We start from the raw sequence: 26,286 nt of genomic DNA, 5'->3' as shown, positions 1-26,286 counted from the left end.
CTTGACTTCGGATAAAAAAGGGGGGATTTTTTTCACCCTTGATGACAAAAGTGTCTATGTTGAGAAATAACTTTAGCCAAGCTGATGAAGCACGTTGCAATATTAGCTTGCTAACGTTGGCGTTGGCCTGGTGCCACACTGACATTCTTGTTACCAAACAAGAGGAGGAAAGATGTTGAGACGACAAGCTACGCAGCAATCAGCTTCCTTTGGCTCTATGTGGGCTAGCGATTTTGTCAGAATTGCAGAGAGACTGAAAATATAAGGAGATATTTCATTCAGCAGGAACTGATTCACTACCAGCGTCAGTTTAAAGGAAGCGGAACCAAGTGATCCCACAGCTGAGGGCCATAATTCTCCACCAATTAGTGTACAAATTATAAAATTAATAATAATTCTGATGTGTGTGAGTTTAACAAACGAGGTTGCAACACGTCTGCTGCAGTGTGACTTGAGCGGCAGCCTTGTTTTTGGCGAGGTGTCCTCGTGAGGACTAGATGAACGAAGCCCTGCAGCTGGGAAGTGATGACCTCTGATCTGGTGAGACCAACCAGCCTGGTTAGACCTTATCACTGGTTGAGATGTCAGGTGACCAGAGTTCAGTGTCAGGACAATGCAGTAACAGCTGATAATATTTTACTGATTAGTGTTCACTTATTTTACACATCCAGTACCAGCCAGTACCTCTACCAGCTTGAACTAGGACCTGCACCTCTCCCCTCCTTATCTATTGATTCCTGATCAGTTTTCTAAGTAATTATTATTAGCGTGTTGCTAATTTTGTAATCAATCCTCCGTGATGAATGTGCTGGAAATACTCATCATGCGTCCGGGGTCAAATGATGCGAAGGCACGTCAGCTTCAGGTTGGTTTTCTGTGTCCTTGCTGTGACTCCTCCCCCGTCTAAGCGTTTTCATTTTCATCTCCTGTTACTTTCATCATGTACAGAAACAATCTGTGTCAGCGAGAACAGCAGCAGCAGCAGCAGGAGCCTGGTGGCCGAGTTGCTCCAAGTCTGGTAAATGAGGCCTCTGTCCTCGCCCTTGTACACCTGCCACTCACATCCAATCGCCAGTCATCAAGGCTGCAGTATTAGCTCACATCACGCCAATGTCACCTGATCATTTCCATTTCCCCCGCTAGGGGTGGAGGGTCGTTAAATTGCTCCTTTGGTTTGACACCAAATCATCTTTTAACATTGAAGACATCACACTCTGGTTTTCTTCTTCCTGTCCATCCCTGCAGCTCCTCCGTTCACACTCTAACGCTCTTTAAGCCCCGCCTCCTGATGGCTTAGTCTGCTCTGATTTTGCAGTTCACACCGGGAAATGAGCCCCTCCAAAGCGGGGAGCCAGGTTAGCGTTGCAACATGCTAACACCTGGCTCAACAGACAAACCCACCAAATGAAAGTTGAACCGAGTTGACAATGAATCAGAATCATTAAACAACTTCAGCTCCTTCACAAGTCTGATTTCTGAATGCTAGCATTACATTATTACTGATTATTTATAGACTCCTTCCTAACAATGCTCCTGAGATGCTGAACACCCCACCGCCCCTCCAGCTGAGTCCCCCTGAAACTGATCTGAAAAAAGTGACATCAATCAAAGCTTATCTGCATCGTTCACAATGAACCTGATCTGAAGCTTTCGCAGAGTGACATCAGCAGCATTTGAGCACCGACGCTCCAGGGTGACGGAGGCGTTTTGTGACTGCCAGGGTGTCGGAGGCGTTTTGTGACTGCCAGGGTGTCGGCTTCACCTGGGCGCCTACAGGCAACACACCTGTCAAGCGCTGAGGTCACATTACTGTGAGTCACAGCAGCATCTGCTCGTGCTGATCAGCAAAATCATAGAGGGAATCTTTAAAGTGTCAATGATCAACAGCAGGGCAGGACGTGAAATGCTGAAGGTGTCACGATGAACTTGGAACCAAACGGCACCTGCATGATGTCGCCTCAGGGTGGTGGGACTTGATCAAATGTTTGTCAGTCTGTCTTGACCTGCTAAGGCCTGCACTGAGCTTCTATCCTCCTAAACAAACCAGCAGCCACTGATGTGAACCTGACTAGATGTTCACCGCTGGGTGGCATGACTTCTTCTCCCAGATTATCACTCTGAATCCTGTGTCTCAGAACCGCAGAGGCAACCATCTTTGCACTAACAGGCTATGTTTGAAGGCTAGCTGCTAACGTTTAGCTCAACACATTTAAACACGCCCTCCATCGAGACCCTGGCAGGGTGACAGAGGTATCAGAGAACGTCTCCCTAATGAATAGATTTTTTTTTTTGGGGGGGGGGGGGGTCAAAGGTCAAGGCAACTACGACAGACACACACTGAATGTATGCAACCATAGAAAATTATCAAACAACTACAACATTTGTAAAGAACCGCTGACAATAGGAAAACTAAACCCAAAACTTGCCAGATGAATAATTTAACTCCGGGATAAAATCGGGGAAACTTCCACTTCTGTAGAAGTGAAAATAAGGTGTTTGTTTGGAGACACTCGGCTGGTTCAGGAGGTCGTTCACGGGCTCATGAATAAAACACAAGTTCCGCCTGAGTGACAGCTCACACTCGTTTACACCACCGCTCTTTTTCTCTCCTAAATATTTCAGAGCAGCTCTGAAGAGAAGGGAGAGTTCAGAGTTCACCTATAATTCCTTTATAAATATTAGATATTAATGTAAACATGGTGGCCGACCATCTATTGACTATAATCGCTGTCAGATCGATCGTCATTCAAAAGTTCTTGTTTTGCATGTTTTCATGAGACAAAATCACCATTAAGTCAGTGAGAGGACAGGGTTTGTCCGAATAGTGTGGCCGTAAGCTAGCTGTCCAAGATGGCGGATGAAAAGAGTATTCAATCAAAAGTATTCAATCACAAGTCGCCCGGAAGCCAGCGAGTCCCAGCCAATCAGAAGAATGCTGGTAGGGAAATATTAATATGAGCTAAACTCAATGGGAAGTCCACAATTTTGATTTTAATTTGAGACTTTTCTGTTGCTGTATCCAGAGATATTTCAACCAGAGAGTAATTTAATCAAGATTTTAGCATTCAGACGTGCGTAACACCTCAGAAACACTATGAGCCTGTTAGGGCTGTCATGGGACGCCGGTACAAGCAGCAGCAGCACTGGCTGGATCAGGGAGCGTAGAAGAAGAAAACCAGGAAATAAAACAGGTGGGTCCCTTGTTTTGGTCTACAGATGTTTGCCAGGTAAAGATGGAGAGACATTTGTTGTAGATCTGTAGTACCAGCAATATTTGACATGTTGCTGCTACTCAAGCGACGAAGACAATGTTGGGGAATTACTGGGAAGACGGCAGCAGAAACCGCTGGTCAGTCACGTGAGTTAAAGATTCACGCCAGACTTGATTCAAACTAGGCATTGGGAGCGTTCTATTTTTCATTGAAAGCCTTTTCTCACCAAACTCACAGGGCTTCTGTAGATTAGCAAGAAATTCAGGATAAGTTTTCAGAAAATGACAAAGTGAAATTAAACCATCTCTCACTTGGAACCCTGGGGGTCCCCAGACCCCACTTTGAGAACCCTTGGCTCGCAAAATGGTGAAAAATCTAAATGAGACAGTGGAATGTGTCCCTACAGCCCCCCCCCCCCACACACACACACACACACACAGACACACATATTTCAAGACAGTCAAAGCAATAAAATCAACACAGTTGGAGCTGAATTGAAGAAGACTTCAGTGACGTATCAACAGATGATCAAGCTAATCAATGAAGTGACTAATCGAGTCTGGGGCTCCTGCTGCTAATCAGCTTCTGGAGTTACCCTGATTAGTCGATTACTAACCGATAATCGGTTAATGTCGTCCGATCTTTAGCTCCTCGCGCTCTCCTCTGTCATATCACCGCGATTCATCAAGATTCCGGATACCTGGGACGTTTTAATCTCCGTCATTTTCCGGCCGGTGAATAAAGCCATGATACTCAAGCAGAGGGGCTGCTGCTCAGTGACGTCTCCCTTCCGACATGAGCGTGATATTCCAGATTAAGGCTGCATCGTTAGCCGCGAAGGTCACTGACACCACAATCAGACGGTTGCAGCCGTAATGCAGCCTTTGCATGAGCTGCATGCTGATGCAGGCTGGGATGCTGCGGGTCTGGAGGCGGCTTACCTGCGCATTCCTTCCCCTTCCCTCGGCACTCTCCGCTCTGAGGCTGGTAGGACGCCCGAGCCTCCGGCGGCCACAGCAGCAGCAGGCAGGCGAGTGGCAGATATCGGACCACCCCGCCGGGACCCCTCCCAGCCCCCGACACCCTCATGGTGCTGCTGGAGACCCTCCTCGAGCTGCAGACCCACCCGTCGAACCAGGCGTAGAAGCTGCGGAGACGCGGGAGGGAGCAGTCTGCGCTACGATGGAGGACCACGGCGGAGCTCCGCGCTCAGGAAGCCTCGGGTGCGCTCCGGTTGCTCCGGGATGGAAGCAGCATCCTCATCAGTCCGTCCTCCTCTACCGACCTCCTCAGGCGACAGGCTGCAGTTTCTATCAGCTCCCCGGGGGGATGCGGGCGCTCCGGCTGCGTGACCGCGCAGCAGTGATGCGGTGCGGGAATAGAGGAGAGACTGCATCCACAACAAAGAGATCCGGACTGCGCGGAGGGCAGACAGGCTGGTCACGTGATAGGATGCCACGCTCCCCTCCTACTCCACGCCCATCAGCAGGGCCGAGTGCGCCTCCTGCGGGGCCGCGGGGCCAATATGAACACTTCAAGGCTCTACAGCTGATTGGCAATAAAACAGAAAACAATTAGCGACCCCACTCAACATTTTATGAACTCACGATGACGTATGATTGACGGTGACTCTGTGAGCTACAGCAGGGAGCAGGGATGGCGAGAAGCTACGCCAAAAACTCCAGTGTTGACCAGTAAATCTGAGCATCACTATTTTTTTTTGTTTTGCTGTCACATCCACTTCAGTAATGAAGACTTACGAATACAGTATGACGCCAACAACAGAAGGCCTCGTGCATGTGACTATTTAGTGATTTTATCATATTCTGTTCAGCAAAAACTCCATTTCATTCAAATATTTGACAAACCTTCCATAACTGAAAAATAAGTATTATGGTATTTTTGAAATACAATATTCTAATCAATAAATTTAAAAGGTCAGAACGGTTTATCTGTCACAATTATTCATATTAATTAAACCCCTCGAAGACCATGCGGGACCCCAGAGCATCTTCAGACCCCTGCTTCGTTTTCCTTCAATGTGCTGCAGTTGCGTTTCCTGTGGCTCAGCGTCACGACGGCGGCTGACACCTGAGACAACGGTTTCAACGGATCCACCATGACTCATTGAGCTCGTGTTTATTCAGCTCCGCTTTGGACGGACTCGTTTGTCACGCCACCTTCCGACCAGCTGCTGTTTCTTCACTGTCTCTCCATCACAATGATCTCAGTTTCGCAGCAGCGGCTTGGCGGAGGCGGAGGTGGAGGCCTCTGTGGTGCTGTTGGGCATGGCTGGTTCCACGCCGCCGGCTCTAACAGCTCCTGCGGGCGCTATCGCTGCCTGCCAGACGGCGGAGTGGAACCAGCCAGTTTTAAATCACTCACAACTCTGCTGATTAGCCTCTTGGATGAGGTTAGAGAGCTTCCAGAAGGTGCAGAGCAGAAATAAAGAACTCTTCTCTGATCTGGTTCACGCCAGAGCAGGAAGGTCGGAACGCCAATCAGAAGATCAACCTTGTTAATAACGACATGGCGCCTCTGAGCATGGCAGCTGCACACGGCTTCAAACCTAAAGTCTTACCGTGATTAACACCATAAATACAGACTGCGTTCAAATTAGACTCTGCACCTTCCAATTTAAAAAAAAGCAATTTATCAGGGCTGGCTGTGATAGTGATGACATCACAGCTGAGGGGCGTGGTTCAGCTCACTTGGGTGGCGCTCCTGGCACCCCCGTTTCTGCTAGCTAACATTAACTGTGAGGCTAACAGTCTTACAGGAGCCAACAACAACCAGCAGAACTCTGACCATCTGGAACCTCCCAAGACCCCCTCGGTGCTTGGTTCCCTGACGCCAAACGTGCATGTCGTGTCGGAGGTTACATTCGGTCCGCCGTTGTTGATGAAGAGGCTCTGCAGCTAGCTAGCTAAGCTAAGTAGCTAAGTCCTTGTGATATAAAGCGATCATTACTTTATGGTTATCAACCAATCAGACTGTGGGATTATGCGTACACATTTTATAACTATCATAATCATACTTTTATTTGTGCGTATGAAAGAAACTAGCAAAATTCGTACTGACAAATGTAGAAACATCCAGTAAAACTGATTTCATGTAGTGTTTAAATTTTTTCAGCCGTGTTCATACGTTCATACAATATTAAACTGCAGTTTTATACTCGGTGGAGGCTCAACAGCACACATCAGCAGTCACTACCACAGTCATTCACACAAACTCAGATTTCACTTCTCGATCACGACGTCTGTCTTTAACCAGAGAGGATTTTCATAACGGATTCCAAGGTTCAAGCAATATCACAGCATTAAGCAGACTCGATCCTTACGACAGCCACTGAGATCCCTACCAGTGGGGTCATCTGGTGAGGACGGCGTGGAGAGACGACCACTCCCTCCGCCAAGCTCACCAGGTTTATTCCCCACTAAGCTTCATCTGTTTGGGGCTTTACAGCAAAGCTCGGTGGTCGTCCACGACTCGCTGTCAGATTATTCCTTCCGCCATATGTCTCAACCCTCCAACAGAGAATTACAGCTCGCTGGGCGGACGAGGCCGATTACATCGTCAAGTCTCTAATTTACCCAGAATTCCCTACAGGAGGTTTGCTGGAAAGAGAAAAGGCACATAGAGAGTCAGCAGATGGAAAGGAAACACACATCAAGTTGCCACCAAGACTGATATTAACAAGAGTTTAAAGGAGCTAATGAATCATAAACTCATAAAACAGCACAGGAAAGAGAGACAGACCTGGAAATCAGGTGTGTGCTTACAACAGCTGAGGATACCTCAATGTTCTATTTGATGAAATAATCAGTAAATACCAGGAAAATCAAAAAAATCCTCATTGAACACCAGGATGTTGACGTGTTGGAAAGTCTTAAAAACCTGGGTTGCTAACAAGAGTCTGAAGGAGCCTACAGAGGTGGTGGAGGTCATCAAAGGTCCTCAGAGAAAACACAAGAAGCCTGACGCTTAGTGCTGGTGACCTGGAAGTCATGTGGACCTGGAATAGTTCCTTCATAGGCTAACGTTAGCTTAGCACTGCTAACTGTAGCATTCAGGCTTCCAGCATCATCAGAGGGGTTCATTAGTGAAGATGATCCTGAGGAACTGAACCTGGAAGATCATCAACTGTTGTTCACCAGAGCTGATTTACTGATGCAATCACCACAGTCACATGGAGCAGTCCCATTGGCTGCTGGAAAAACCAGGAGATGACAACTTCCTCTTGGCGGGGGGACCCGGGAGATCATCTATTGCTGTTGGACTACCAACACGCCTCATCCCTGACACGACTTCTTCCTGTTGGACTACAAACACGCCTCATCCCTGACACGACTTCTTCCTGTTGGACTACAAACACGCCTCATCCCTGACACGACTTCTTCCTGTTGGACTACAAACACGCCACATCCCTGACACGATCACAACAGAAATATCTCGTCCCTGACATGCAAGCGTATTACATATATTTTACCAAACATAGAATGATAAAAAAAAAAGTTATGTCTTTGGAAAAAGAACAAAAAATATGATGTAATGAATGAAGTTTCCAGTATTTTTGGCACATTACTATGATCATTGTTGTTAAAGGCTTCCTGAGGTACTGGAATGTAAGTGGGGGGGGGGGGGAGCGGTGGTCTTAATGCTAAATGGGGCGGGGGGGTCGTCATCAAATCAGTGATGCTAATTTGATTAAGTTGCACAATCGTTTTCTCTAATTGGCTTTTTGTGTTCGTGGTGTGGATCAGTTGAGCGCCATCTGAGTCCCTGAAGGGTCCTCGTTGTTGAATGATGAAGACGTTCCGATCTAACAGATCGACGATGAACTCAGAATCACACACGCAAATTTAAACGTGCGAGAGAATTAAGATGAACATATATGAAACTTCCACCTGTGTTTGTGTGTGTGTGTGTGTGAGTGTGTGTGAGTTCAGCTGGTTCTGGGGGGGGGGGGGGTAGCTCTGATCCTGATCGTGGCATGCAGACCCTAATTCATCTCACCATCTGTAGCTGCTTGAACAAGGGATGATGGTGTGTGTGTGTGTGGGGTGGGGTGGGGGGTGGTAATCCAAAAACTATCCCAGCGGGCCAAGAGGGGGGTCCAGTTTAACCCTTCACTAATTGTTGTACAACCTTTAAAATTCCGGAGAAAAGTCTTAATGAGCCTTTTAATCTCTGTAGGCGGAAGTCACGACCTCAGGTGTCTCACACTGTGATGTCACACTACGCAGGGCGATTACATATGAATACACACATGACGGGAATTCACTGGAAATGTCAAACTAGGGACTGAAATGTGTCACACCGCCCAGAGCCGATTGGCCAGCATTTCAAGTTATTAGTTTGTCAACATAGTGACGGACCTGAGAAATCCTGAATTCCTCCATTGTGCCCGGATCACCATTGTGATGTCATTATGTCCGCATCATTTTGATGGGTTTATTAAAGTTAAATCCATCAAATCTGCGTTGGAAGCAGCCAGGCACAGTTCCTGAGTTCCCGTCTGAGTGCAGCAGCAGCAACACGGCAGAAAGACCTCGCCCCCCCCCCCTCCCCCTGCTTTCTGGTGAGTTGACCGAATACCCTAACTTGATGTGCCAGAAACATCTTGGAAGTCCTTCGTAGGAAGTTTGGAAAGGTCAGGCACTCAGAGATACTCAGCAGATGGTTGGACGAAGCAGCTCCAGCAGCGTCGACCCTGCTGTCGCCAAACAACCGCATCAATGACCTGACACAGAGGCCGACGTCAGCGGATAGAAGAGTGAAAACACGGCTTCCGTGGAGAAAAGTCCTCGCTGGTGTTCAAGGATCTGCTGCTGGAGCTTCAGGTTGTTCTCAGAGCTCCGAGAGGAAATGACTCGCATTTTCAACCTGAGCAGCAACAATGGCTGATGAATCCCATTACTGAGATGAAATGGAATGAGCTCTGTGCCCTCGATTTCCCCAGACGGTCCAATTAGAGGATGAGACGAGTGCAAACAACACTTCTATGAAACATTAGTGATACCAATTAGTGACGAAGCCAGACAATGGAGGAAAGTCGAAGAGCCAATCGTGTGAACGCAGTCCACAACGTCTGCGGACCATTTTGATCACAGGAAGCAGCAGGAAAACTACAACACAATGTCTCTTTTTCATGACTGAAGCCACTTGATGACAGAAATGATGTTTGTTGATCCATCCATTTTCTACTGCTTATCCTGTTAAGGGTCACGGGGGGTGGAGCCTATCCCAGCTGCCTCCAGGCGAGAGGGTTCACCCTGGATGCGTCACCAGTCCATCGCAGGACCAACACATAGAGACAGACAACCATTCACACACACACACACAAGTAAATTTATTTATGAGGTTTTGTTCCTGTCGGTGTGTGTTTATCTGTCTTCATCGCATGGTGATAAAACGCCCAGCTACTCACCCCTCAGACCCTGCTCCCCCTCGCCCCTCTGCTTCATTGACGGTTCTGTGGACCCCAGCTCTATCAGGACGAAGTGGACCTGTTAGATACAACACGGGACCATCAGGAACGAGTTCTCCTCACACCAGCAGGGGTTCTGGGTGATCACATGACGCCCCCACCCCCACCACCCCATGATAATCAATTGAGCTGAGCCACGGAGAAAAGAGCGAGCTCGTCACCGCAGCTTCTATTGATCCGAGCCGCCGACATGTTATGAAGTCAATTCACTGTTGACCTATAAGAAGAAAGCAATCAGGGATCTGAGGCCTGCGGCACTCTGATAATCGACACACACACACAGGCGTGTGTGTGAGACCCTGAGGCAAGGTTCTTAATGTTGCTGCACGGAGATGAGTGAAATAAATACAAGTCATCGCGGCTCAGACATTGCCACTGCCCAGGACTACTTTCCTGACTGGGCGCAGTGATTTGACGCAGCACCTCCTAAGCTCCAATGGAACTTGGGTCAACAGAACCAAAAGTTTGTTGAGGGCTAGAAGAGCGACTGCTGCTACTTACCAAGTTTTACTGTCATACCGTGGGCAGCACTGTCGTTGTTGACGTTTAAATGTACATCATCTCATGTAAGTGAAGCATCACTGTTTGAATCAAACCGGAAAGTCCCTCTGAAGAAAGAAAGACTGACAAAGCCAATGTGTTTGTCATCAGATTAAAGGATCTTATTTTTTGAGAATCTCATTCCTCCTTAAATGCATTCTTGAAAAGCAAATAGAACACAAGGATGATGCAGCCTTTCTGAAATTTCTACATGGTTATAATCACAAGTTTAATTTAAAAGAGTGCTCAGGGTCTTTCTGTGTGAGTCTGCTTGTTCTCCCTGTTCCTGCGTGGGTTCTCTCTGGTACTCCAGCTTCCTCCACAGTCCAAAGACATCAAGAGGGGACCAGGTTAATCCAGACTCTAAATTGACCGTAGGTGTGGCTGGGAGAGCCAATGGTTGTCTGTCTCTATGTGTTGGCCCTGTGATGGACTGGTGACCCGTCCAGGGTGAACCCCGCCTCTCACCTGAAGGCTGCTGGGATAGGCTCCACCCCCTGTGACCCTTAACAGGACAAGCAGTAAAAGATGGATGGATAGTTTGCTGAATCCAATCACAGGTGTCTGAACTTGCGAGCGCAGCAGATGAATGAATCATAGCCTGTGACGCGAACACACAAATAGTTGACATAAATAAGAGATTGTGGATTTCCTGTAAATCCGCCGAAGGAAATCTACAATTAAACAATTTAATTCCCCGAGCAGGCACGGAGACACTCACACACTGCCATCAGCACGATCGTTTTTAAGCTGTCTGACTTATTTTACTGTGAATAACAGAGCTGACAGGAAGTGGAAACACACATTTAAAGGGGAATTTTTAAACCTCAGCAGCTGACTGAGTCTCTGGACAAAATGTCACATGTCTGGGTTGGTGGGTAGAAGTCCTCTTTCTCCTCTTTGATCCAAAGAGACGTGACCAGCTTCTGATGCTCGCCACCAACAACACTATCAACACGCCATGAAAACAAATTAACACAAACTCACTTTAAACACGAGATTAGGGATATGAGTTTAAGTGCTTAAAACAGACGTTTCATCATATCATGTCGAAGGAATTTCATCATTCATGTCATATTAAAGAGCTTAAAGCACAGAAAGTTGATGAAACTCCCAGACACTAAACCACGACGCAATCGTCTGAGTTTTAATGAAAAGTGGGTCAGCTGTCACGTGGACAAAAGTTAAGAGATGGAGAATTTCATCGGTCTGAGATGGTTTTTCCAAGTCTGCCTGTTTCTGATCAATTGATTGATCAGAAACAGGCTGTTAGATATACTGTATGTGCACAAGAGCAGCACCATAGATAGACCCCTGTGAAGGATCTAGTGCCATCTAGTGGTGAAAGCACTTGCATGTCATCTTACAGAGACGAGCTGAAGCAGAAATTCCAAATTTGTATAACAACTTCTGTATGAATCTGCATCATTGTGGCATTACTTTAACATCATTTTGATCAGTTATTGCATTTAAATCAATCAGCCTCACTACAAGCATGGCATCATGGCTGGGAGCTGCAGGCTGCAGTCAACAGTGAGACTACAAACATGGCGTCAGTGGCATTTTTCAACCAACTTGGCATGTCAAGGCTTCAGGACACGGATTGCTTAGTTTTTTATGGTTTTATTATGTACTTTTTTTGGTTTGAAATTTTTGATTCACTTCAGTAGTTTGGGAGATTACCCCAACACCTGAAGCCCCAGCAGACTGGAAAAAGGTCCCCCAACCCAATGAGGGGTGGGGGGGTAGATACATGTATAAACATGAATGTTCTATTGGTTCCTTCTATTTTTTTCTTTTAAAAAGGGAACATTTGTGAATCTAGAGGGCTCAGGCATGTGGGTTTATGGTAAAGAGTCGCCCCCTGGTGAACTTTGAAAGGAATACACCAGTTAACACTGAATGTTCTACATTCACCCACAGAACGCCTCACGATTCTGCAGCAGTGTGTGTGTGTGTGTATGTCACAAAACACACACACCTTAATAACCAAAGTAAATCTACATAACTTCCTTAAGCACTTGCAGACAAACACCTTTCTCTCTGGGACTATTAGGGAGAGCTCAAGAACCTCCATGAAGCAGGACGTACAGAACCTGCTCAAGAACCATTATTACATGAAACATCTTCTTGAGTCAGAACCTTAGATCAGTCAATGAAACATGAACAGACAACAGAACCCTGTAAACCCACACAAGAACACAAATTTGAGGACACAAGCAAGTACGCCTGCAAAACACTGAACCTGACTCCCTAATGCCTGCGCAGAACATCCTCAAGAACCTCCAGAAACTGCTGAACCCTTAAACCATGTCTCCCCCTCTCCCTTTCTTGAAGAACCACCAAGCAGAACACAAGAGCCCTGGGAGGACATTCCTGTCTCGAAAGTTTCAGTCCAGTTTCTACATTTTGGAAGGACCATCCTTCAGAACAACCTGAAATCACATGAAGCTTTAAAAAAAAAAAAATAAATAAATAGATGGACGAGAAAGATGAATTCAAATTCCAAAATAATATATATTTTAACATTATTTGATCTTGTATTGATTCATTTAAAAACGTCAAATATTATTCCATTGTCTCTATTAAAATCCCGTCCTTCAGATCCCGTTTTCTTACATTCTGACCGCGTTAGCCCTGCGAGGCTAACCACTGTTGACCTCCTAGGCTAATCGCTGGTAGCCCTGCTAGGCTAACGGCAGTTGACGTATCAGGCTAATATTATTTTTTTCTCCGAGTGTTTGTCGGACAGCAGCGGCAGGAGGAGCTTCCCAGCAGGGTCAACAGTGGCTACGTTTTACTACCCGAGATGGGCTCAACACACCTCTTGTCATCCAAAATAACTTTGTTTTTTCCATAGGAATAACCGATGTACTTACAGCAAAGAGCACCGGGACGCTGAGCGCTGCTGACAGCGGCAGTCCGGTGAGTGAATATGTTCCCCTCAGAGGCGTCAGAATCCAACCTGAGACTTAACGTACTGTTAGGAGTCTCTGACCAATAAATATATCATGTTATCGAACGTCCTTATTGACGCTGGATCAATTTAAATCCATACGTTCCGGTCATTGTTGCCGCCATACAGTATCATGTGACGCTGCCGACCAATCAGAGGCGTTACAGGAAGTCGCCTGTCAGAGTGTAAGCAGTTGTGTCGAAGGAAGAAAGAAATCAATTAATAAGATAGCGCTGATTTTTAGTCATGACTCACTGTGGGTAGAATAATAAAGGCTCTAAACTTGTTGTATTTTGTTGAAGAGTCAGTTGTGTTTTCACGGAATTTCCTATTTCCCTCCATCAATTCACAAAACTGAAAATGTTTCTCAGTTTAACAGTCACAGATGGGCTGTCAGTTACTCACTGTCATTTTTAATGCCAAGCTGTACTCCTGTGAGTATTTTGTGGAAAGCAACACAAAAGTCATGTCATAAAGTAACTTATTATCGTCAAGTGAAAGTAACTAAATTATGATATCTAAAATAATGCCAACACATTTCACTCCCCGCCACCTGCTAATCAGTCAGAAGAGGACACCCCACCCCCCCAGCGCGCCTCCATTTGTTTGTTTTAAATGAAAGATTAACAGTCAACCATGAAAAGGGCTGTGGCTGCAGATTGTAAGAAATTGTTCAGTCTTGTCTCACAACATGAACTCAGTCTCATTTATCATATACACTTCAGTTTTAGGGGGTCTCAGGGGACAACAAGAAAACCCCTAAATCCATTCTCCTGCTCCTGGTAGAACGTCTGGTTCCCTGGTCTCCAGGTCACAGACCTAAGATCAGGTGTGTGGCTCCCAGCAGCTGCAGATGTTAGCAGGTTCAGTTCCAGCAGATCAGTTCCACCAGTGGACACCAGACTGGTTAGGGTTAGGGTTTAGGGTTCAGTCTGGATGTTGACGTGGTGGACTCTTAAAAACCTGGGTTGCTAACAAGAGTCTGAAGGAGCCTACAGAGGTGGTGGAGGTCATCAAAGGTCATCAGGGGGAAACACAAGAAGCCTGACGCTTAGTGACCTGGAAGTCATGTGACCGTGGTGTCGCTCCTTCATAGGCTACCATTAGCTTAGCACTGCTAACCATTGCGTTCTGGCTTCCAGCGTCATCAGAGGGGTTCATTAGTGAACTCTCTCTCTGAGTCCTCGGTGTTGTCGGAGCACATCCACATCAAGACTTGGTCTTTAGTTTGCTGCTTGCAATTTAGAGCCTGAGAATGGCGTTGGATTCCATCAGCAGCGCAAAGGAGCGAGACACGTGGAAACACAGGAGTATTAAAACAATGACAGGATTAAACAAAAGGTCATATTACTTTTTTTTAAATTTGTAGTCACTGACGAAGGTCTTACAAAAGCTTCCTAAAAGACATCAAAGTAAGAAACTAAAACAACACCAGTGAGACACGGGTGGCAGACACCCAGCAGGCCACGCCCAGCAGAACTAATATTGGTCTTGAGGGTTGGGTGGGTGGAGCTCCAGCGGGAAACCGAGCCCTCGGGGCTCATCTAGGCTCAGATGGGATGAGTAAACGTCACCATTTCACGTTCACAGCCACGCGTCGATTTTAAAGGCTCATTCATGTATAAAAAAACCCACTTGAACTAATTTATGATCAATCCTTTGTGAATTTCCACCGTTTATAAAGTCAAGTTAATGTATAAAAAAAATGAGCAAAACTACTCGTGATGATTAAAATTTAAAAAAAGTGTTCAAACAACGAAGAATAAACGCATTTATGGACGCAATGTCGATTTGTTACGGATCGAATACTTGATGGTGATAAAAAAAAGTGACAGAATATCCAATAAACTAAACAAGAAGAAAAAGCAAAAACTCAATACGAAGTCATCAGAAAGGTTCCATTTGTGAGAGTCTTTAAAGATGGAGAGCCTCGGTTGGAACCTTTCAGGGAAACCCCGTCACGTGAACGCAGGAGAACGATACAGAACCGGGTCAGAATGATCCTTTAACCTTTTCACTTGAAGAAGTGTCCTGGTGTTTGTGTTTGTGTGTGTGTGTGTGTGTGTGTGTGTGTGTGTGTGTGTGTGTGTGTGTGTTTGACCTTCCAGGTGTGAAACAACACAGCCGCCCCGCCCCCCCCTTGCTCTGCAGGTGTTTGATTGCAGACTCGGCTCAGGTCCGTTATCTCTACAGGTGTGAAGCAGTGGGTGCTGGAGCAGGTTTTTCTCTCCAGCTTCAGCGCTGTCGTGGTCGCCCGTCACGTTTTTTTGTTTTACGAAATTGCAACAATTCTCCTTCTGACTTTGAGAGCTCGATCGCCTGTGATGGGGACTCAGTGAGTAACTTCAGAAGAGAAACTCATTAGAACTCCTTTCCTAAAAATGAATCGAAGCGCTACCTTTTTAAGGTAGCTTTTAATTCAGAGTGAGAATTTATTGCCAAGTACTTTACTCAGGTACAATGTTGAAATATCAGTACTTTGGGTATTTTTCTCTGTGGGACCTTGTACTTTCACTCTTCTACAGTCGTCTGGACCCATCACTTTGAAGTTACTCTGAAAAGAAATAATGTGCATCAAAGACATGGTTCTTTTACCAACGACTTCAAGAGTAAGCAATCATAGTGGCATTCCTGGAACACGTATGACTTTGACATGATCTCTAGAGATCAAAGGGTTCAGGAACCGAACGCTGTCACTGGTTCAAAGGGGTTCTGGTTTTTGGGAGAGGGCCAGCTGCTATAATCCTCTCTACCATAAAGCTGAAAGGTGCCGCAGTCACATGATATCAAAGCTCAGTCACATGTTCTGCTTTCCCATCCTTCTTCACAGCATCTCCTGCTGCCTTCATGTGCTCCTTTTAAAATACTACGTCACAAAATCTCTACGTGCCCAAAACGAAGGCCGCCTTATTGTTTGGTTTTGAGACTGAACCCAGCGGGGTTCCCAGCTAGCACGCTCGCTAGCAGTCGGTTATGAATGCTCTCCTGCAGTGTGGCAGTTGAATGGTCGTTTGGTTTGTTTCCTGCATGATGGAACAAACCCGAAGAAGAAAATAAATCTGCCTTAGCTTAAAAAAAAAAAAACAACTCCACAATTCAAGGCTGGGCTGGCAGTAACATCATTGGCACGTTGGATGTATTTGTGTTGATCGAAACCCGATATTTTACTGAAACAGTGAAAACACAAGGCAACATAACATTTTACTTCCTTGATTTGTTTACTGTCTTAATTATTACCTCTCTTGAGAATGTCATGTGATCAGTGCTGCTTGTAAGTCTCAAAGCAGAGAATTTGTGTGTTGAAAATGATTGGGCCAATTTTCACCCATCTTGGAGGCTGGGCCAAGGAAGAACATGCCTGAGGTTCTCATCAGAACACGGGAACTGATGTACTTACTGTATGATATGACATATTACTTTTAAGAGAACGGATTTGTTCACATAAACACGTCTCCTGTGTCACGCCTCAAGACTATGACTGTCACGAGTGTCTCAGCAGCCTGCTTCATTTATGATGATCTTTGGGCCAAAAAAGCCAAATCACCAATCAGGACAGGAGCATGGTGTTATAAGATTCACGTGAGCCATCAGGGTTTGATTGCTATAGTAGGTTTATGGCACCAAATGTAAACTATGAAAGGTCAAAGTTCTGCTGACACGTGTTAGTTTTGCCGGCCAATCACAGGCTTGAGTCTGCCCAGCATCATCTCTCCTCATCTTTCTCCGGAGTGTTAATAAATATTCCGACAGCCTTTGAAGGTGTCATTTACGTGCTCGTCGCCTCTGTTATCTCACCGGGGACCCCAACAGAACCGTGAAGCGCTCACACGCCACCGGAGAGGACCTACGAGATTAGCCACACCGCCGGTGAATTATCCCCACACGTTTTCAAGGCTGCTGGTCTGATTTACGACCGCCGAGCCTGCGGAACATCTTCCCCGCGCGGCGGCTGCAGTTTCCGGGTTTGGCGTCTTGCACACGGCACCAGACTGGTGCAGCGCGCACAAACCAACGTGTTTCTGTTTATATCCCGGCGGTGGGAGTGAGCTTCGGGTGGAGGACGGGACGCGTGGCAGGCCGGAACCCGGGATGTGTGTTTACGGTACTATGGCTCGGCATCAACGCCTCATATAGGCCGAGGGTCGGCGGCAGCACGAGGGCCGAGTCCGGGCCGCCGCCACCCGGCAGGTGACGTTTGGGTATCTTCGGTGATATTTAGCAGTATAACCGGGGCATACCGGGAGAAAACAGGGCTAGTCAGCTTTCAGAAGTGAGTTAGTCAGCTTGAGTTACTCCCGAAATACAGGTGAATGAATAATAACTGCCAGTACCGGTCGTTAATCCGCCACCTCACTGATCCGAGACGGACTCCATTCAGAAAACACGACAGAGTTGAAAATATCCTCCAGTTGAAGCGCGAACTCCAGCATATCACAAATTTTAACCAATTAAATAACACATTTGGAGAAAGCACTTGAATTCGGCTCGACTCCCAACCAACGTGAAGAAGTGTGTTGAAAGGTTTTCATCGAGGCAATTCAGACATATGTTTTCTCCTGCCAGACAGTGACGTCATCCGGCTAGGTTAAAGAAGTGGCGTTATTAACATCCAGAATTATGACTAATCCGTTCGCATCCCACATGTTGTCTGTAAATGTGTTATAAACTTTGTGTTGCCAACTTTGTGCTGCACCTCCAAAATAAGAGTCGTGACGTCATCTTGTTTTGTCTTACGGCGATTAAACGAATATTAATGTGCTTTGTTTTCAGCCTAGTAAGTTTATGGTGTGTTTGAGTGGAATATGAAGCATCAATCCTACTCGCACAAAAAAAAAAACCTCACGGCAGTCAGTTACAACACTGAAATACTTCTCATGGATTAGTAGGTTGAGGGGAATTCATATTTAACTGTTTAAATAATCATATCTTAAACGGAATGTCAAAAACACAGGTTTAGTTTCTGGTTTCAGTTGTGAATTTTTGCTGCTTTTCTTCCGTAATGTTGATTTTGAAGACGTCACTGAGAAAATGCACTTGATGTGCGAATATGTTCCTCTTGACAGAGTCAAGAAAATCTGGATGTTTCTTAGAATCAAATGTTCTGAAGACTGAACTGAACATCCGGTGTTGCAGAGATGTTGTCCATGGGGCCGAAGCGAGCAGCCTTGGCTGTGACGTTCCTCCTTGCCATGTCCTTGTCTGGCGGCGATGTGTCTGCTGGTTTGGACTGCAGCCCGTCCAGCACCGAAGCAAGCAGCGAGGGGCGTCTTCTGTCAGCTGTGGTGGACGTACAGAGAGCTGAGCAGAGCCAGAGACGCCACCTGGAGGTTCTGTTTAACAGGTGAGCGCTGCCAACAGCTGCCCATGTTCCTGGTGTATGTGACTGGCGGCGGTCTGGATGATGTCATATGTGTTGTAGTGATTATTCGATTTGTGTTTATTTGTTCCATTAGGTACGGAGAAAATGGCACCATCTCGCTGGCCAGCTTGAAGCGCCTCCTACAGAACGTTGGTCTGAATCGCATCAGGACTGTCATGGTGCAGCATCACGAGCAGCCAGGCCACCATCACGACGATGACCACCATCACGACGACGACCACCATCACCACCACAAAGGCCATGTTCATCACCACCATCTCCATGATGACAGGAACTCACATCACCAGAAACACATCCATACTGGGGGACCGCTGGAGGGTCTGACCACGATGGCGGCACCTCAGGAGCCCGGTACCACGGTGGCGTACAGAGCCCAGCTGATGGTGAAACCAAACGAAGCTCATACAAGAGACGACGGCAGCTTGGAGGGAGCTGGTGCCACAGCAGCCAGACTGGTGACTGAGAGCCAAACGCAGGCTAGTGGTGGTCACGACCACGACCATGAACATTATCATGACCATGAACATAACCATGACCACGACCATGTCCACATGGATGTTCAGGACAGCCTTGAGGTATGACAGTCACCTCACCATGTGTAGACTCTGCACTTGTTAATGAGCCAATTAATCACCGTGGCAACTGGAGTTATTCTGATTGGATACTGACTAAAGTTGCAGGGTCAGAGTCTGACTCCACATCAGTTTTGCTACTTCCCAGTTAGCTCAGCTATCAGCGTTAGCTGTAACAACTGTTCAACAGGAAATAATGTCTTCTTCTCTGCTCTTCAACTGAACAGGAAGTTGAGCTCTCTTTAAGACGCTGCAGGTCAATGATGAATCAGCTGACTGTTGTGTGGGTTTGTCCTCAGTGCCTGAACGCCTCCAACATCCTCTCCTCTCACGGGATGACTCAGGAGAGGGGCGTGACCTTCAGTGACTTCACGTACCTTTGCCCTGCCCTCCTCAACCAGATTGATGGTGGTGCTTGCATCCTTCATGGGGAGAGAGGTAGGAATCAACCACACCTGGACGTGTACGCAACAGATCTGGCTAATCCAAGTTGAGCTAGCTTTGATGAACAACCGCCGCAGCTCTTCTCGTGTCACATCTGTAGCTTTTGTGTTTCGCTCCAACTTCCTGGAGAGCGCAACAGTTCAGCTACACCCCTTCAACATCTGAATGGCAGCTCTTTGTGATTTTAGATCCTCACAAACATGCTCACGGTCCCCATGGCGACCACAACCACTCGAGTCACAACCACGGTGAACACTTTGGTGGAGAAAGCAGCAAAAACATCTCGATAGGTAAGAAACGGGTAAATGTGCGATGAGGAGGCTTCTGTTGAGAGGGTGTGACGTGTTTCCGTGGTTACGTTGCAGCGTGGGTTGGCGGCTTTGTCTCCATCACCATCATCAGCCTGCTGTCGTTGCTTGGAGTCATCCTCATCCCACTCATGAACCGGGTTTTCTTCAAGTTCCTCCTCAGCTTCTTGGTGGCGCTGGCTGTCGGCACGCTGAGTGGCGACGCCTTCCTGCACCTCATCCCCCACGTGAGTCTCTTTAGACCCCGCCCCCATCACCTCACATTCACACGTCTGAGGTTTTGGGCTCATCGTTGTTTGATGCTTCAGTCTCAGGGAAGCCACCATCACCTCCATGAGAATTCTGGGACGGATCTTGAGGGGCATCACATCCATGAAGACCACGAGGAAAACCTGGACGCTGTGTGGAAAGGTCTGACGGCGCTGAGCGGCGTTTACTTCATGTTCCTCATCGAACACTTTCTGACGTTGGGAAAAATGTACAAGGACAAGAAGCAAAAGGTCAGAGATGCGTTTCTGGAAGCGATTGTATGGAACACTCGAGGCTACTTTGAAACGACTCTTATTGTCAACCATCCTCACAGCCAGACAGCAAGATAGACCCAGCTCTACCCAGGCTAGTTAGCTTAGCACAATGACTGGTAGTGGGTGGGAAGTGTTAGCATAGCTCCATGTTAGCCTGCATTAATATAACCAGGGTTGAGTGTAACATTGGTGATGCATAACAGCAGGAACTACTTTCCTGACTGGGCGCAGTGATTTGTTGAGGACAAGAAGAGCGACTGCTGGTACTGATCATGAGGAGGAGGAGGACGGCTGCTGGACACACCAGCATCCTGGACCTGAGCTAGCTGATGCTAACAGTCCACAACCATTCATTATGCTAAGCTTACTGGCGTGAACCTAGCAGATGTGTCTCTACCTTCTTGTCCAGCTGTGGGGACGATGGACAATAAGAGACTTCTCCTGCAAGTGGCCCTGATATTTTAGCCTGTCCTCATTGTGACGGGCTGGAAAAGTCAAAATCAATTTGTGTTCAAAACATTTCTCATTTCCTCTGTGTTCCAGATCCAGAAGAAGTGGGACCAGAACGACAAGACCGACCCAGAGAAGCAGGCGGCTCTGGAGGAGAACGACTTGAAGCCAACTGAAGGTGAGAGCCTGACGGATGCTTGCCGTAAGTGTCAAAGTCCAGACAGTAAGTGCCGTGAAATTCCAGCAATGCTGCGATGTTTGGACGCCTTCCAAAGAATATTTGTAATTTGACCACTCGGGGTGCTGCAATGAGCAGACAGTCATTATATCAGCGGGTGACTTCCCTGTGTTTTCACAGATGTGGAGACTAACGGCGCCAGCACATTCGGCGACCACTCCGGCAGCCTTCATGGCAGCAGTGTGGCAGAGGAGGAGCAGGTGATGCTGACACCGCAGGTGTCTGTTGTCTCGCCACAGGCTTATGGCCGGGCATCGGGCACCGCCGCCTACACCGCCGAGGACTGTGAAAACAAATGCCACTCCCACTTTCATGACACGGTGGGCCAGGCGGACAGCATGCACCACCACCACCACGACTACCACCACATCCTGCACCACCACCACTCGCAGAACCACCACCCCCACAGCCACTCCCACTCCTACTCAGAGCAGCACTTCCAGCAGGCCGGCGTGGCAACACTCGCCTGGATGGTCATCATGGGAGACGGCCTGCACAACTTCAGTGACGGCCTGGCGATCGGTGAGATGTCTTGTTGTTTGCACCAAGCCGGTACACCAGTGACACCAAACCGACTCCATTGAGAAAAACGAAAGTATTTGAAGAGTTGTTAGCTTGTTGTCATGGTGATGAACCTGACGAGCAATGAATCTACACAAACCGCCATCATGCTGTTGTTAGTTCAGCATTGTTTCAAAATCTAAAGCAATACATTGCCACAGAAAAGTCTGAGTTTGATGCAGCCGTCACCCTGGAGACGGCTGAGATGATGTCATCGACCAGATGGAAATGTAGTTATTTAGTCATCACAGATGATGCCAAGTATCAGTGGAAAGAAAATGGCGCCCTGGAGGTAAACCCGCCTTCTCTCCTCTTTCTTCTGGTCGTGAATGGCTGATGGAGTAGGTTGGTCATATGAATGAAAGTAAAGTTAGAGGGGAAGAACTTGTGACTCATGTTTGTGTGATGTCATGCAGGGGCGGCGTTCACCGAGGGTCTGTCCAGCGGCCTCAGCACGTCTGTGGCAGTTTTCTGTCATGAGCTTCCTCATGAGTTGGGTAAGAGCCGGAAACTGGCGCCGTCGCTGGACGAGGAGTTAGCGTAGAATGTTTTAGAAGTAACAGCGGAAGAAGCAGCTGGTAACGACGAGTCTGTCGGTAACTATTACTCCACCTCCCAGGTGACTTTGCGGTGCTTTTGAAGGCCGGGATGACGGTGCGCCAGGCCATTCTGTACAACGCGCTGTCGGCCATGATGGCGTACCTGGGGATGGTGACGGGCATCTTGATCGGACACTACGCAGAGAATATCTCCATGTGGATCTTCGCCCTCACAGCGGGTCTCTTCATGTACGTGGCGCTGGTGGATATGGTGAGTCTGCACCGCAACACGCCGCCTACCGCCACTGGGATGACTGTCCCCGTAGAGAGAGCAGCCGAGTCAAGGTTAAGTTAGTGGACTCCCACGTCTTTGCCACTTTCTTTTGTTTGGTGATGCACCGACGCCAAAGACCAAATATAAGTACTTACTTTAGGGTACTTATCAACACAGGTACTAAGTAGTGCCACTACAGTTGTAACATGTTTGTTTTTTTGTTGTTTTTTTTTAACTCCTCACTGATGCTGTGGGACTCGCAGAACCTGTCAGCAGCATCTGTTCTAGCTCCCGCCGGCGCTCTTCAGTACCAGACGAGTTTACACACACATATACACAACTGTCACCACCGGCTGCTGCCCATACATTTTTGTTCAAATCAAAAGATTTTATCAATTGTGTATGAAGTGTGATTGAAGTATTAATGTTCTTTTGCTGTACTTCATACAGTTAGCATGTTAGCATTACTTTAACTGCTGTGTTTGGTACCTTGGTAAAAGTATGACAAGACTTCCTGTATGTGGTACAGAGTGCTGCAGACGTGAGGTGTGTTTGTAGTCCAACAGGAAGTGGTCATGTCAGGGGTGGAGTGTGTTTGTAGTCCAACAGGAAGTGGTCATGTCAGGGGTAGAATGTGTTTGTGTTTGTAGTCCAACAGGAAGTCGTCATGTCAAAAACAAATCGAGAATCCATGGCAACAATTGAAACCTGCCGTTCACAAACGCTCTCCCCCTCACCTGACTGAACTTGAGCTCTTTTACAAAGAAGATCAGGGGGGAAAAAATTCAGTCTCCAGATGTGCAAAGCTGGTAGAGACAAACCCCAAAGACTTGCAGCTGTAATTGCAGCAAAAGGCGGTTCTTTGAAGTATTGACTCAGGGGGGACAAATACTTTTCTTTTTTTTTTAAATTGTGCTTCATGTGTTGGTGTTTCACATAAAATTCCAATAAAATATATTTGTGGTCGTAACGTGACAAAACGTGGAAAACATCGAGATGAATGGTATGAATACTTTAGCAAGTCACTGTCACTCAACTCGGCTACGCTCCTCCTCTTCAGGTGCCAGAGATGCTCCATAATGACGCTGGTGACCACGGCTTCAGCCACTGGGGCTTCTTCCTGCTCCAGAACGCCGGCATCCTGCTGGGCTTCTGCATCATGCTGCTGATCGCCATTTTCGAGCACAAAATCCAGCTGGACCTGGGATACTGAAGGAGAGGTTCCGCCCACATTCCTACAGCTGATGTGTAGTTGTTTTTGTTTGTTTTTTATTTCTGGCGCCGGAGGTTAGTTAGTTATTTAGTTACTAAGTTCTCACTTTGTGTTGGAATAAGTGCCAGTTCAAATCGTTTAAGTCGGAAGTTGCCATGGTGACGCCTCAGTGTCCTCAGCCTGTCTTCCTGCAGGACACTCCTTCAACGAGCTCAAATTTACGTTAAACCCATGATCATGGTACAGTTGTGCTGATTATTTTTCTTTACACGCGTGTGGCGTGTTTCTGCTGCCGTGTCGTCCCGGTGGCACGCCATCGTAACGGCTCCTCCTCCAACCTCTGACCAGTGATCACATTGTTTACAGAATCAAGAAAGCTTGACCTTAACGCTTCACTTTAAAATGGTGTAACAGCTAAATTGATGGTTCAGTGGCTGCAGGTTCATCCTGTCCAGCCTGAACGGTGCCCCCGTGTGTTTGGAGAGACTAATTACAACAATGATGTTTGGAACGATCCCTCCCCTAGTTCAGAATCTTTACCTGGCTGGTCAGCTGTTTCTGCCACCATCATCTTTACGGATGATCCTGGACGTCGTCCTGGCAACGTGTCCGATACTGGCAGGTACTGAAGAACTAGTCCAGCTGAGGGGGAGGGCTTTAAACAGACAGTTATGACGGTGATGACGGTATGTGATGAAGGTGACATAACATGTGATGTTCCAAACTTTTCAGCCCCCCCCACATTTTCTCACTCCAAACAGTTTAATATTTTGAATATCAGCCAGTCGATGGCGACATGGAAACAGATGGCCCTCAAACAAATCCTTTGAATCGATCTGTCTCCTTCAAGTTAACCCCGCCTTCTTCCTGCAGGGACTCGCCTCCTGTTACATATTAAGCCACGCCCCCAGGAGCAGCAGTGGGTGCTGGTCACCGTAGCGTGTTGTTTCCAGTATGGCGTCCGTCAGTGTTATCACATAGTGAGAGATGCAGCTATGGTGGCGTTCACGGATGGAGGCTGCTTGTGTTTCTGTGGAATGACTTGAAAATGGTAAAATCCTTGTTGTTGGTGTCGGGCCTCGAGAAACAACTCAGCCTGGATAATCGTTTAAATATTTATTGTCGAAGAGTCGTGAGATTAAATCATGTGATCCTTGTTCAAGTTTGCTGAATGCTAACAGGAAGTTAGCACAATGGGCTGCCTGACGTCCCCCCCCCCACTCCACCCCCCGAGGAACGAAGCCCTGTCTGAGTTCCATCTTTCTGTCTCGTCTTCATCACTCAAAGCCCCAAAAAACTGGAAGTTGTCGTTCATATTTGACAATCATGTCAGTCAGTGGATAAACGGAGAGCACTGAGGGCGGCAGACATACGCCAGCCTACACAAACCTCCGCGTGGCGTTCATCAGGAACCTGCTCCACGGTAAACATGGCGCGTGGTTAATCCGTCCAGATGAAGTGAATGAGCTCATGCTGGCGCCGCTCTGGTCGTGTCAGCAAACAGAGTTTGCGTCTCATGTTGTGTTCTAGTTAAACGTAGGTGCTCGTCCTGAGGGGGGGCGGCGGTCAGCTTGAGGGGTTTTACGTTTGTGTCTTTTATTGGGAGCTCTTTTCTGTCCTATCAAGATTGTTTCGGTGTAGGTCGCGTGCTCATCGTCTTCCATCCATGTGTGGTTTTTTGTTTTGTTTTTTGAGTGCGAGTGTGTGTTGTTGTGTTGGAAGTAAACGTGAATTCAGACAAAGGAAACACACCTGAAGCAAAGAACCCGTGAAGACCCCCTGACCCGAGGCTCGCCGCAGCTGAGGAGCTGCACGCCACGGCTGGGGACGCAAGTTGAGCCTCGTTTCTTGTTGTGTATTGAAGCCAAAAAACAAAACAGTTTATTACCTGACACCACAAACCCTGAAGGAACACCGACGCCCCCATCCCCCCCTCCCCATCTCAGCTTTGTCTCACTTGTTACCGTAGAGGTTCCAACAACATCGGATGTTTTTAACAGTGTTACTTCAAATTAAAAATAATTAATTCTCTCTGAAGGAAAGGGAGGACGCGACGCCCTGTCACGTCTTCACTCTGAGATTACGTTTGTTCACTCAGCATCGTCTCAAAAGTACATGGACGTCTTTGTAATTGGACGTGACTTCCTCAGTAGAAATGTTGCTACTGTTTTTGCTTTGTTGTTTCAGAAAAATCATGTTGGATGTTTTCCTCAGATCTTTTAATTTCACTCAACTGTTACATGTGAAAGCAGCTCAAAAAGGCACCTTATCTTTATTTTTATTAGTTTTTGAAGTATTTGTCATCTTAACCACATTAACCTTTGTCAAAATTCTATGTATACACACACACTTACAGTGTGTTTGTGTTTTGTTTTGTTTTGGGTTTTTTTTTTTGTCCTTCAGGCAGCTTCCTTGTCAACTCACTGTGCTCGCTGACATTCCTCAACACTAATAAAGTCCTTCTAAACTCCGGCTGGCGCCTCGTGTTTCCTCCCTCCGGCATCTGTCTAAGTGGCGACGCGCTGCAGGGGGAAGAAGAACCGTCCTCATTTGACTTAAAAAAAAAAAAAGTAATGTAGACA

The 26,286-nt window shown here is 47.1% G+C and overlaps 2 protein-coding genes across 7 annotated transcripts in view; one reads left to right on the top strand and one right to left on the bottom strand.

The window, feature by feature from the left end:
* LOC147262018 (tomoregulin-1-like) overlaps positions 1-13,309 on the bottom strand; it is a 39,544-nt gene extending 26,235 nt beyond the window's left edge. Inside the window, exons 1-2 of the mRNA XM_086204383.1 lie at positions 13,125-13,309; positions 4,154-4,760 (exon numbers count right to left, since the gene is read on the bottom strand). Of these exons, the coding sequence (XP_086060509.1) occupies positions 4,154-4,301 (148 nt within the window). The 5' untranslated portion in view covers positions 4,302-4,760; positions 13,125-13,309. The remainder of the gene's footprint in view (positions 1-4,153; positions 4,761-13,124) is intronic.
* Positions 13,310-15,397: 2,088 nt separating this feature from the next.
* slc39a6 (solute carrier family 39 member 6) lies at positions 15,398-26,192 on the top strand. Of its 6 annotated transcripts, XM_086204381.1 has the most exons (13): positions 15,398-15,536; positions 15,727-15,810; positions 18,335-18,542; positions 18,655-19,156; positions 19,453-19,591; positions 19,786-19,887; positions 19,963-20,132; positions 20,214-20,405; positions 20,973-21,057; positions 21,238-21,639; positions 22,095-22,175; positions 22,298-22,488; positions 23,552-26,192. In XM_086204381.1, the coding sequence occupies exons 3-13, from the start codon at positions 18,337-18,339 to the stop codon at positions 23,702-23,704; spliced, it is 2,223 nt and encodes a 740-aa protein (XP_086060507.1). In that variant the 5' UTR covers positions 15,398-15,536; positions 15,727-15,810; positions 18,335-18,336; the 3' UTR covers positions 23,705-26,192. The 6 variants fall into 6 exon arrangements, with proteins under 6 accessions (XP_086060507.1, XP_086060506.1, XP_086060504.1 ...); XM_086204380.1 differs by lacking the exon at positions 15,727-15,810 and having other exon boundaries at positions 15,399-15,536; XM_086204378.1 differs by lacking the exons at positions 15,398-15,536; positions 15,727-15,810 and adding an exon at positions 16,953-17,068.
* The last annotated feature ends 94 nt before the right edge of the window (positions 26,193-26,286 follow it).

The sequence above is a fragment of the Aulostomus chinensis genome, chromosome 5 (assembly GCF_037954235.1).
Source record: "Aulostomus chinensis isolate RoL2024-O1b breed Wild chromosome 5, RoL_Achi_v1.0, whole genome shotgun sequence".
In the NCBI taxonomy this organism is placed as follows: domain Eukaryota; kingdom Metazoa; phylum Chordata; class Actinopteri; order Syngnathiformes; family Aulostomidae; genus Aulostomus; species Aulostomus chinensis.
Note: the sequence above shows the minus strand (reverse complement) of the source record. Positions and strands in the feature narration are given on the sequence as shown.

Coding starts and splice junctions, on each gene's coding strand:
- slc39a6 (XM_086204377.1), top strand. Junction 19,592..19,785: donor CATCCTTCATGGGGAGAGAG/GTAGGAATCAAC, acceptor TTGTGATTTTAG/ATCCTCACAAACATGCTCAC. Junction 19,888..19,962: donor CAGCAAAAACATCTCGATAG/GTAAGAAACGGG, acceptor GTTACGTTGCAG/CGTGGGTTGGCGGCTTTGTC.